Below are 13626 nucleotides of genomic sequence, written 5' to 3'. Positions count from 1 at the left end.
ACAATACTTCTTAAATTACAAGACAACATGGTTGTTAAAATACAATACAGTGACATTATTTACAGTAGAATTACTTAATAATATACTGTGATCTTAGCCTCAGCATGATGCCGAGAAAAATTATATTAAACTCAGAAAATACAAGAAACGTACATTAACACCAACGGGTTAACTGATGAACCATTTTTTTGTATGCTAGATGATCACACTCGAATAAATTCCGTTATTACTTTTTGAAGGAAATAACCTTCATGTATTTTGCTTTATTTAAGACATGCAGTTTTTGTTATTTTTACTAAGCCTTTCCTAGTAAGAAAACAAATGGTTTTCAGAATGCGCTTTTGTTATAAAATATGCTGCTTTCCTCTGAATAATTACGCAAACTGATAATTTTCATTAAAATTGTGACGTGTTTGAAAAAATAACAGACAGCTCTGTACAGATGTCATATTATTCAACATCATAAAGTCGCCATTTAAATTCAAAGCATGATCAAGTTTAAGCTTATGAGTTGCTGGGTGGATCTTGACGAAACGTCTGTTGTTAAAGCTACAAATGTCCACATTCTAAAATAATGACCGAAACTAAACTTTACCGGAGGGGAAAAGCACACTCAACCCGTTGCACAAATGCGATGTTCGCCTGGCTAGTCAGGTGGAATACACGAAGAGTTAATATACCTTTCAGCATTTAACATTTTTTATCCATTACTGCATTTCTTGGCAATACAGTGATCCTTGTGGCCCTTCGCAAGTATTCTTCCCTTCATCCTCCTTCTAAGCTCTTGTTTCGCTGCCTGGCAACAACTGATCTCTGTGTTGGTCTTATTGCTGAACCTTTAATTGTGACCCATTGGATGTCTCTGGTTCACGTAGAATGGAATCTTAGTCTGTACGCAAGCCTCGTATGTTATTGTAGGCTATGCTTTAGTTTCAGTATCTTTGCTTACAGTGACTGCAATAAGCGTGGACAGACTTCTCTCCCTGTTGTTAGGGCTGAGATACAGACACGTTGTTTAACTTTAAAGCGAACATATGTGATTGTAGTAATATTTTGGATTGTATCTATCGTCGTCTGGACATCGTGCTTTATAAATCACTTTATAACCTGTTGGTACGGCTATTTTGGTATACCGTTAGGGTAATTAGCCTCCATCGTCTCGTACTCTAAGATTTTTCATCATCAATTAAAGTAGTCTGTCCTTTACGGGGAGAGAAAACATCTCCCCTCCATGAAATGGTGAAGTCCTTCCGGCTGAAATACCAAAACTTCTTTAGATGGCAGCACACTTAGGATTTGATTTCTCAGAAGGGAAGTCATTTCAAGATATGTATTTACCCAATTGCGGTTCGGTACCACTATCATGCTTGCATTCGACTATGGGGCAACCAAAAGCAATAATTTAGTCCTGAAGTAGTGATCTTAGGTCCTAACGACTTGAGAGTGAATGTCGGTGAGAACAGAAGACTGCACGGTCTAAATCGGTAGTATCTCAAATCGTGCGGTGTTTTGAAAACGTAGATAAACCAGTATAGCTAAATCCAAATAAAAGTAAACTGTTGGCAAGACTGACATAATTGCCAGCCTTTCCTTAAAATGACGGCAAAATTCATGTGGACATGACCTAAAGCAATTTTGCGTTTCTACTTCATTCGTCGGGGTAAGAGGGCAAGTCAATTTGTTCTGCACGAAAGTGAACAGTCAAGTAGCTCGAGAAGCCAATCACGGCGCGCGAAATATACTATACGCTAGATTGGTATAGTAGATGCATTGGGTAGGAAAAGAAAAGAAAAGGTAATGAAACAAATGAAAAAAGGAATAAATGAAAGGAAGGAAGTATTAACCACATAGCTGCACAGATAGCGCCCTTAGACATCCGTTTTTTTTATTTTATTTTCAAACACAAACAAAAAAAATTCGTTTGATCTATTATCAACCTTTTATTCCATATGATGAATACATAATGCTTTCTTTAACATATTAGCTCCTTAAATCCACTTGGTATTTGTTTCTCTTAACCTGTCTGGAGGATTGAAACCGGTATCTGATGAGGCAAATAAAATTAAAAGCGTTATCTTCTCAACTCCTATATACACAATGATATCGCTGGATTCAAGTTAAATATTTTTCCTAATCTCTGATAACTTGCTTCATTACCTGGTAACATAATTGATTGAATAGTTAATTGGTGGATCACTTGCTCGGACTGATCGATTGATTGATTAATTAACGGATCAGTTGATTGAATGATTGATAGATGATGAATTAATGGTCTGACTGACTGACTGACTGACTGACTGACTGACTGACTGACTGACTGACTGACTGACTGTCTGACTGACTGACTGACTGACTGACTGTCTGACTGACTGACTGTCAGACTGATTGACTGACTGACTGACTGACTGACTGTCTGACTGACTGATTGACTGACTGTCTGACTGTCTGACTGTCTGACTGACTGACTGACTGTCTGACTGACTGACTGACTGACTGACTGACTGACTGACTAACTGACTAACTGACTGACTGACTGACTGACTGACTGACTGACTAACAGTAACAGTAAATCTTTATTGTGCCTTACACTCCAAAGGGAGGTATTGGTCTAGTTACAATAAAGGTGTTATAGCAACTATGCTAACAAATTACTTAATAACAAACAATGAAATTACAATGCAAACGTTTACGGTAATTATTGGATTATTAATTATACAACTATTTATTGATATGACTTTCAATTTAAAATTTCTTTTCTTTTTTGAAACATTAGGAAGATATATTTAGCTATGATTCTAGAGGTAGCATAATTATCTAGTTTAAGAAGGTACTTTATTTTTTCATGATCAGTTAAATCTACAAAGCGAGGATCAGTTTGTGACACGATTGAATGAAGCTCTTTTCTAATATCATTATACCCTTTGCAATACATTAAAAAATGCTGTTCGTCCTCTATGTGGTTTTCCTTACATACCAAGCACTTTCTTTCTTCAATTGGTATGGATGCTCCTGAATTTTCATATTTTCCAGTCTGTATGCGTAGGGAATGTACCCCTAATCTTAGTTTAGTTATTTTTATTCGATGCGCTGGATTTTTAACTGTAGTGAGATACTCTTCTAATTGGTAATCTTTTTTATCTTCTTTGTGAGTGAATTTTTCTCTAGAGCTAACTGACGCGCAATTTCGGACCTTTGACCAATTTTGGAAATAATTTTTCCTTAACCTATGTTTACTTTTAGAGCAAGAATTCGTTGAAAGTTGTGGGGCTGATGTGTCATTATCGGAGAGAATTCCTAATGCTTCATCATCATTTAATAAACTAACAGATTTAGTATGTTTTTTGGCGTAAAGAAATGCATCATTTAATATGGGATTGGTTATCTTATGTTCTAATCTTTGAAAATAGCATAAGATAGATGCTTTAATGTCTATTGCTAAAGGGTATCGACCTAGTTCTGCTCTACATGCTACGTTTTCTGCATACCATGGTACATTTAATGCTTGTTTGCAAAACCGGATGTGAACTTGTTCAATTGTACTTTTATCGAAATGTGTTTTGTAGGATAAAAGTTCGGGTCCCCATATTTCACAACCATATAAAAGTATGGGTTTAACTAAAGCATCAAAAAGTTTATTTCGTATCACAATTGTTGATGAATCAATGTTGGATAGAAATCGTTTAATGATGGAAATAATTTTGGTAGCCTTTTTGCTAATTATTTCTCTTGCATAGGTGTAACGACCAGAAGATGTCATTTCTATGCCTAGATATGTTTGTTTGTCGACAATATTTAAAGTTTCATTGTCGTATTTAAGACGGATTCCGCTGAAAGTTCGAGCAATGAGTGCAAAAATAAAGTACCAAAAATCTACTCATTGCACGGCAACAGTTTGTATACTATTTAAAAGATCTCATCGAAATTCATTTGTCTTAGTGACCCCGCAATTAAATTCTAAAGCATTCTCGAGAAAATTAAAGTCAAACCTCGAAAAAATGTATAAAACGAGCGCCATTTTGTTTTGAACTGGCACAAAACGTCCGTTTTAACTGAAATAAAGACAACTTCAAATCCATTTTTCTCTCGCGGGGTCAGCTTGAGTGCTAAATTTTTGGCAGGTTTTTGTTAGCTGTACTAAAACTGTTGCCATGCTAAGAGGTCTTTCTGGTAACTTTATTTTTGCCTGTATTGCTCGAAAATTGTGCGGAAACCATCTTAAAATCTTTTTTGTGTTTGTTCTGACCGTTACCACTAAATACAATGATGTTTGATTTTTTGGTGTTTACTTTTAGTTTCCGTTCTTGAGCGTGCTTATGAATAACGTCAAGTGATTGTTGCAATCCTTCTGGAGAATCGCTTAATATTAATAGATCATCTGCGTACATTAGGCAATTAAGTAATTGATTGTTTAATACTACCCCTTTGCATTTGTTGACTCTAAAGTAATCTGGTAAATCATTCATAAACAAAGAAAACAGAACTGGACTTAATCCATCACCTTGCCTTATGCCTTTTTTGCATGAAAACAGATCCGTTGTTGTGCTTTTATTTATGCGAACACAACTCTTAATCGAAGAATACATGGACTTAATGACATTTAGGAATTTGCCTTAGATACCGTAACGTTGCAAAAACGTTACTGACTGACTGACTAACTGACTGACTGACTGACTGACTGTCTGACTGACTGACTGACTGACTGACTGACTGACTGACCGACTAGTTTGTTGGTTGACTGACTGACTGAGTTCTTGATTTTTTGTTCTACTCACATGTAATTTTTGATAAGACTAGAAAACAGCCTTCCTTCTCCATTATGTCCAGTCCCATGGCAGTGCGTTTTTCAACTGCGAGAAGAAATTTCAAAGACGTTTGAAATTAGATAGCAATCAAAACCGTTTGATCAGAAGAGATTAAGTAAAGCATATATATATGCGAAAATTATTGGAAGCAGTCGACGTTTCGGCATCATCTTGACACCATTCTCAAGACTAAGGATTGGTCAAGGATCGGTCGCACCTTGCGGATAAAAGCACTCCGTGGACGATCACAATGTTTAAATGCCTGCGTCTTTGTTAAATCAATCTCACGGACTTGCAAAGTGTAAGAACAAAATGGATTGCCTAATCAAAAGAGATGCTTTTCATCCGTAAGCTGCGACCAATCCCTAACTGATAGTGCAAACTGACTCTGTCCGTGCAAAAGTATTTATCTAGGATTTTTTATGCAAATTTAGTAACTCTTTCACGACATCGCAAACTTTATTTTATTTTAGTCTTGAAAATGGCGTCAAGATGATGCCGAAATGTCGACTGCTGACGATTATTTTCGTATGTACATGTATATGCTTTAAAAATCTGCACTTTTTTGCAAGGTTTAAACTTTTTTCTTCCTTTCTTTATTGTGGCGGCAGTTTAACATATTCCCTTTCCTCCTTATCTGGTGCGTTGCAGTAATCACTGTCACAACAGCTCGACAAACAATCTTTAAAGGTATAGCCGCGAGTTTCAAAGATTGCTCTCGCCCTCTCACAAGCCACCGCCTCGTCGCAATCCAGAGCCGACCTGGTGCAGTTTGCTACCAAAACTTTGGAGGAGGAATGCAATGTAAAGGTTAAAATACCACATTTATCGTAGTCTTCGCCTTGAAAAATCCACCACTTCATCATCTGCGACCAAGTCGCTATAAAATGTCTTGTGGTAGCACCTTATGCTGTAACCTGGTGGAATAACAACGAGAAAACCACAAAGAAGGCATACGGCCTGCAACGAAAATAAGGTCATCTATTTAACCCACTGGAGATTTTTGTAAAAAAAAAAAAAAAAAAATTTGGACAGATTTGACATTTTTTTGTTCAGATAAGCGCTAAATTTGTTCCAAACTACTAAAAACGGTATTCGTTTGCAACATGCATGGAAAGCTGCCTTTCTCTCCGCTAGCATCGCATTTTATATTTTTGTTCGGGCTAACACACAAATCAAAACTTTAATGCCTTTTTGGTCATTTTTAGTCGAAGATGATGACGTCAGTGGTGGAAAAAAGGCAATGTTTGTCACGGCCAGTTTTGGTTGTCGAAGGCGCCCACTGGTTAAAGAATTGAAATCAATGGGAAATAATCGATCATGACAAGTGGGCTTGGTAGATAATATGGTTGCGGGACAAAGGAGTCTGCCTATTGCAAATAAAAATCAACAGATTGTTAGCATGGGTATACTATATTAAGTAGATAAATCGGAAAAAAAAATAAAAACAGAAGTAATTAATCAGATGCTAATAAGATCATTTCTAACACGATGAAAGAAACCTTCCCAGCCATTATAACACCTATGGCCTGTAAAACACTGAAATTAAAGTAAATTGATTATTATTATAGCAAAGATGCAAACAACGAGACACTCCGCAGAGAGGCACTATTTTTTAAATAAGAGGGAGAAAAAGATTGATAGTTTCATCAAATCACTGCGAGGCTGGAACTTATAGCTGCGACTAATTGTTTTGCTCCGTTATTTTTCCCCATCTTTTACCATGCTTTTAAGGTCGGGACACATTAGACGACAAGTCGCTGCAACATCTCGCGGCGAGAGGTTGCTGCGACATGTTGCCTCGTGTGACATGGTGCATTTCTGCATCAATCTTTGTCGCTGCGACAGAATTTTGTCGCTGCGATTAGTCGTACGAATTACAATAATAGTTTTTTTTAATCTCTTTGCAGTTAAAAGAAACTGGATTATCGAGTGACACTTACATTAAATGAAAAGTCTACTATTTACAATAAAAAATCTATCAAAAAAGGACTAATTACAAAAAGTATCGAAATGTGAAAAAGCTTTCAGCTCTCTTTGTCCTACATGTTATGGCATTATTATACAGGTAAAACTTTGGCGCTTTCTGCCTTACATTATACTTAGACTCTATCAGTGCTGGTCTCGGTAGCAGATGGTGAATAGGATGTTCATCTGACTTCATTTGATACCGCATAAGTCTTCTCTTCTAGTGTCCATTCTTAATAATTGAGCAAGCTGTAAGGCATGAGCATATGATTCGGCTTCAGGATAAATGATGTGAAGCGCCCATTTTTGTATCCGCTCTATTGCATCGGAGAGGTAGCCAGGGATGGCCTGCCAGACTGGGGCAGCATACTCTAAAACAGGCCGGACTTATTTGACGTGTGTGCTTAGTTTGTAATTTAACTGTTTGTATTTATTTAACGTTATTTTCCTTATTATTTTGTCTTGACTGTAACTGTGCTCACATCGTGAGTGGTTCCTTCTAAAATATTCTGCAATTAGCAGAGGATTTAATAGAGCCGAAACCAATTTTGGAATTGCTCGTATTTTTGGCATCTTACTGATGAACGGTTACGGCAATTAGATATTTTCAGGAGCGCCATTACGTTCATGGTATGTTCCCTTAGAATGATTTTCGAACACTTTCAATGTCTGAAGTTAAAATCAGCTGTAATTTTTTGCAAGTAATGTACTCGCAAAGCTTCAGCTTGAAGCAGAATTTCAGTATTATACATGTATCAGTATTGGAATTAAAATAAAACTCAATTATTCCTCACCTCGGATTTTATTGAACGTTAGATGTAGTACACTGCAGAATTTTTCTGTCAACCAATTAGCAAAACTTCGAAGACGATGTTGAATCTCCACATACACCTGATTGAAGAAACGTTGACCCGTGAAAAGCCTGAACGATAAACGATGCGACCCAAATGTTTACTGGGAAATCGGAAAAAGTAATCGTCTTCTCTGACAGAATGAACATAACCATACGACAGGTTGCATAAATCATGCTTTTAAAGAAAAATTGAAAATATTACCTTGATTATAAATAAATGGAATACTACTAAGCTTACCAATGCTGTCTACCCATAATACTATTCGGTCTTATCGTTCATAGTTTGAGCTTTTCACGGGTCAACGTTTCTTCGATCAGGTATATATAGACTGTTCTTTTTGTGCAAAATAATTAATCATACCTAGTGATTGTTGCTGAGCTACTGTGGACTAGCGACAACAATTTACCATTGAATAACAAATGATTGTTATTTTCCCTGCTGTAAAATGTGTCTTTTGTAAAAGGAATTGAGAAATGGTTTGATAGCCATTTAATTAACTGGGTCCGCCCAAGCTAAAAAAATGTTTTTCACATTTAATGTGTTAAAATAAATGAAGCTCAATCAAAATAAAATTCAAATAAAAAGTAAAAACTAGATTGATTTGGATTTTCCTTTATTTCATATTTATTACCATAATCCTTAAACAAAGAAAAATAGAAGGCAAACTAGTTAAAAAATAACTTATATTTGACAATATATTTTTAACTACAACCTATAAAAAGAAATATTTTTACAAGTGACACCACATTTTTAAAAATAAAAAGCTTTTGTAATTCAATGGTAAATTATTGTCGTAAGTCCACAGTAGCTCAGCAACCGTCACTAAGTATGATTAATTAGCGATCAGTTTCTGTTGATAAAACAGTTTATTTTGCACTAAAACTGAAAACAGTGTATGCGGAGATTCAACATCGCCTTTTAATTTTTGCTAATTGGTTGTCAGAAAAATTCTACAGTGTACTGCATCTAACGTTAAACAAAACGAGGCGAGGGATGTTTGGGTTTTATTTTAATTCCAATACATAATATAAAATTCAGGTACGTTATCGACCAGTTCATCGGCTACCTCTTCAAGCTTAGACTTCGGGAGTAGTATACACTTGTTAGGAAAGTAGAAATAGTCGTTTTCATTTCCAAACATGCGTGTTCACGGCGATGATAGGGGCCATGTGCCGACCGAGTCGAAGTAGATGTCATAGATTCATGTCTTAAGAAACCTCTGATTAATTTTTTTTAAAACACAACAAAGGTTATGGAGTGGGCTTGTCCAAAGTACAATTAAGGTAATACTGTGCTAAGAAAGTCATGTTTTGCGCAATTTCTCCTTACATGTTTTAATCCTTACTGCGCCCAGTCGAGTGCCAATTTGAAAACCAAATAACTGAAAGCATGGCACAAGATGGCAAAAACTAACTGAGCAAAATTGTAAGTCGCTGCTACTACGTTCCAACGTCGAGTCGTAAACGATTTAAATATGGCTGGAAAATTAAGTGTTTTTGATGGAATTATATGAACTTTCGAGAAAAGAGTATAAAACCAAATAAGGTAAAAGAACACATAGCCAAAATATGATAAAATATTTTAGGACAGAACAGTTTCCATCAAAAAATCTGCCTTTAACGTTTCCACAAGGGAACATTATCTTGTTTCGTTTTACAGTACTTTTTTTTTCGTGTCATGGTGAATTTCATTAGCCTGCTAGTGTCTCTCAAATTCCAAGTGTTTTTGCCTGTTGGTAAGTTGCAACCAAACATTATACAGTGCGAAAACAAGAATATGTATCATTTTTCTTGGTCAAATCTTTATAATAGACTGGAGTGGCGATATTAAATTAGAGTGAGCACAGGGAAATGTCATTTTTTAACGTTTGTTGCGTTCACGGCACAAGAGTTAAACTGCTTTGACTTTTCAAAATGTTTTAAGTTACAAGCTCTTTATTTAGAACTGAAAGAAGCTCATCGCGCAGCTATTCGTTAAAATTCTGGTGAATTTTTTCACCGTCGTAAAAGTAACATGCGCTCATGTGATCGTTCATTGAATTTTGGTCAGGCAGGTTCGATAATCGGACTATTGTGTTTTATTTTGGTCTCTAGTATCATTTGTTGCACATTCGCGTTGTCTTTGTAAAAGTCGAGTGAGTTTTTTTTTCATGCTTTCTTCATGCAGACAATTTCTATACAAGCTGGTTCTGTTTATTTAAGCGGAGGTTTGAAGTACCTACGGTTGAAGTCTTTTGCAATCCCTTTTGCAACCATTACTGAAATTAACAAAAACAACAACAACGACAGCAGTTACATGCATACGGCATTAAACAAATAAATAACTTTTATTGGTTGAAGTTACAAATAATTTTTCAAACAAAGTTATTTTTAACTTGTTTGCTTTGTACTTTTCTTTGTTAAGGTTCATAATCATTTTGACATGAACGTCATTTACTTTAACACATATCACCATATGTGATAAAAATATTTTTAGCTAGGACGGACCCATTTAATTAAATGGCTTTCAAACCATTTCTCAATGCCTTTTACAAAAGACACTGCATTTGAAAGCCGGGTGAATAACAATCTTTTGTATTTCAATAGTAAATTCTTGCCGATAGACCACAGAAACTCAGCAACCATCACTAGGTATTATTAATTACCGGTTTGGTTTTGTGTATAATTATAAAACAGTTTATTTTACGCGAAAAGAACAGTCTATGCATGTGAAGATTCAAGATCGACTTCGAAGTTTTGCTAATTGGTTGACAGAAAAATTCTGCAGTGTACTGCATCTAACGTTCAACAAAATCCGAGGTGAGGAATATTTGAGTTTTATTTTAATTCTAGTACATAAAATAAATGTTGGTACTTTACCGACCACTCCATCATGAGCCTACATACCCGGGCTACGATCTCTAGCTGAGGCTTAGTTTGCGAGTACATTACCTGCAAAATAAATTTCGGGCTGTTTTAGGACATTGAAAGCGTCCATTTTTTTAAGTACAAAACTTTCAAGATGCGCATGCTCTTTCTTGGGAAGTTTTGATCACATGTATTTAAGGAGAATCAAGCTTTATCTGTTCTTTTTATTGTCGATCACTGGAAAGGAACATTTTGTTGTTTTATGAAAAACTTTATGCAGATAAATGCCGATTCACTCGCTGGCTTGTTGGTTTGTACGACCGCCTCCAAATTACACCTCGTCGGTGTATCTGTTTAACCTTGAGTGTGCAGTAAAATTATTATTTTTAGTTATTTTTTTTTTTCAAAAATAGCTCCTTAGTCATCGCAGGGGACGATGTAGTGTTCGGAGTATGTTTGTTTATCAAACCAATCAGGTTTAACGTGCTATCAGAACCAAACAAATTGCAGTTTATAAAGGGGGAAGTTATCTGACGAAAATAATCTGAGGCAGTTGTAGCGGGCGATTTCGTTCAAAGTTTTTAGATTTGTTGGAATTGGTGAGTTGTGAATCAACCCTGGATTTCAAACGTATTTTTCGCAACGCTTGCGTGCTTACAACGCATACGCCGTCAGCAAAATGTCCGGCACTAAATTGTTATTCGTGTGTTCGTTTTAGACGGGCTGGTTTTCCAGTGCAAAACAATGAGTCGCAGCTATGACGTTCCAGCTTCGAGATATAAAAGATTAAAATATCGCAATGAGAACACTGTTTGATGGAACTATGAATTTTCTTCGCTTCGCCTACGCATATCCCCTCCCAGTCCATGTTTTCCGCAGCATTTTCATGTCATTGGCAATATAATATTGATGGAAATATGTTAACACCACAGTCGATTTGTCAGGAAGGTCTCAAAGCAGAGGGATGGATTATGATTAGGAAACAAACAAACACTGCCGCAAATCCAAAAATGAAACTTCGGTCCTGACAGTAATGTTCGATAATGTCTCACTGTCTAAATGGTTGTCGGCGGCTAGACTGGTCAACGTTATGTGAAATTTAATGTGACTAAGACACTTCGTTTTCCTTGCTTTTAGACGCCACTGACCAGTCCAGCTCGTAGCGTTTGCCGTTTGCCTTGATGCGCCAGCTATCTATTTTACCGATAAGGAGGCCTCGACCGCAAATTAACGAGTCCCGTTTTTAAGGCTAAAACTGAAAACTGGCTTGAGAATATTGATACTGAATTACACTATAATTACTGAACCGAAATTAAACTACCTTCGAAATTTTAATTTTAATGAATCAAGGGAATCTTATTCAAAAAATGATACATTTCTGCGTCTGGTGTGGTGTCCATCTTTGCCATAATAATCTTTTTACTTTAATTTCAGTGTTTTACAGGCCAGGGATTTAAAAGTGTTTTAATGGCTGGAAAGGTTTCTTTCATCGTGGTAAGAAATGATCTTACTAGCATCTGAAAAATTGCTTTTGTTTCTTTTTTTAAATTTATCTACTTACTATAAATATTTCCATGTCCTAACAATCTGCTGATTTTTGTTTGTTATATAGGCACATTCATTTGTCCCGCAACCCCTTCATCTACTCGGCCCACTTCTCATAATAAGATCGATCATCCCCGTCAAGTGCAATTATTTGACCAATTGGCGCCTTTTTCGGCCAAAACCGGCCGTGACAAACATTGCCCTTTGTTCAAACTCTGTCGTCATCATCTTTAAGCAAAAATAACTAAAAAGGCATCTCGAAGTTTTGATTTGTGTGCATGCCCGAACAAAAATATTTTAAAATGCGATGATGAAAAGAAAGGCAGCTATTCATGTTGCAAATGAATGCCGTTTTAAGTAGTTTGGAGCAGAATTAGCTCATATCTGACCAGAAAAAGTCAAATCTCTCCAAAAAATGCTTTTTTGTAAAAATGTCCAGACGCTGAATGGGTTAAAAAGATGATCTTATTTTTCGTTGCAGGCTGTGAGCCTTCTTTGTGGTTTTCTCGCTGTTATTCCACCAGGTTACAGCATCAGTTGCCTTCACAAGACCACTTATAAGGACTACTTGGTCATAGATGATGAAACGGTGGATTGTGAAGGCGACTACGATAAATGTGGTATTTTAGCCTTCACATTGGATACCTCCTCCAACATTGTGGTAGCGAACTGCACAAGGTCGACTGTCGATTGTGACGAGGCGGTGGCTTGTGAGAGGGCGAGAGCAATCTTTGAAACTCGCGGCTATACCTTTACGGATTGTTCCCAGAGCTGCTGTGACAGTGATTACTGTAACGCACCAGGTAAGAAGGATGGGGAAATATGTTATATTGCCGCCACAAAAGAAAGAAACGAAGAAAAAAGTTTAGAAGGTTTGATAAAAAAACATTGAAATTTTAATTTTAAATTAACGTCTTTGAAACTTTCTTCTTTCCATTCTTGCTTTCTCGCAGCTGAAAAACGCACTGCAATGGGACTGGACATATTGCAGAAGGAAAACTGATTTTCAGTCTTATCAAAAATCACGTGTGAGTAGAACCAAAAATCAAGAATTCATTCAGCCAGTCAGTCAGTCAGTCAGTCAGTCAGTCAGTCAGTCAGTCAGTCAGTCAGTCAGTCAGTCAGTCAGTCAGACAGTCGGTAGGTCAGTCAGTCAGTCAGTCAATCGGTCAGTCAGTTAGTCAGTCCGTCAATCGGTCAGTCAGTCAGTCAGTCAGTCAGTCAGTCAGTCAGTCAGTCAGTCAGTCAGTCAGTCAGTCAACTGACCATTAATCCATCTACTATCAATCAGTTAATCAGATCAATCCAATCAGTTAAAGAATCGATCGGTCCGAACAAGCGATCCACCGATCAACCAATCAATCAAGTTACCACTGAGGTAATGAAGCAAGCCATCAGAAATCAGGAAAAATATTTAAATTTTTGAATCAAGTGGTAGCATTGTGTCGTGCACAATACAAGTTGAGAAGATAACGCTTTTAATTTTATTGCCTCATCAGATATGGATTTCAATTCTCTGGACAGGTTAAGGGAGACAAGATACCAAGGGGATTCAATGGGCTAATATATTAAAGAAAGCATTATGCATTGTCCATATGGGAAAATGTGTTC

The 13626-nt window shown here is 36.6% G+C and overlaps 1 protein-coding gene across 1 annotated transcript in view; it reads left to right on the top strand.

Annotated features, from left to right (window-relative positions):
- LOC144633926 (uncharacterized) overlaps positions 1-13626 on the top strand; it is a 22773-nt gene extending 9147 nt beyond the window's left edge. Inside the window, exons 3-6 of the mRNA XM_078492858.1 lie at positions 11905-11964; positions 12497-12818; positions 12969-13043; positions 13515-13626. Coding sequence (XP_078348984.1) covers positions 11938-11964; positions 12497-12818; positions 12969-13018 — 399 coding nt within the window. The 5' untranslated portion in view covers positions 11905-11937 and the 3' untranslated portion in view covers positions 13019-13043; positions 13515-13626. The remainder of the gene's footprint in view (positions 1-11904; positions 11965-12496; positions 12819-12968; positions 13044-13514) is intronic.

Source organism: Oculina patagonica, chromosome 12, assembly GCF_052425735.1.
Source record: "Oculina patagonica isolate OP01 chromosome 12, crgOcupat, whole genome shotgun sequence".
NCBI classification, from domain to species: Eukaryota; Metazoa; Cnidaria; class Anthozoa; order Scleractinia; family Oculinidae; genus Oculina; species Oculina patagonica.
This window is presented reverse-complemented; position numbering and strand designations above follow the sequence as displayed.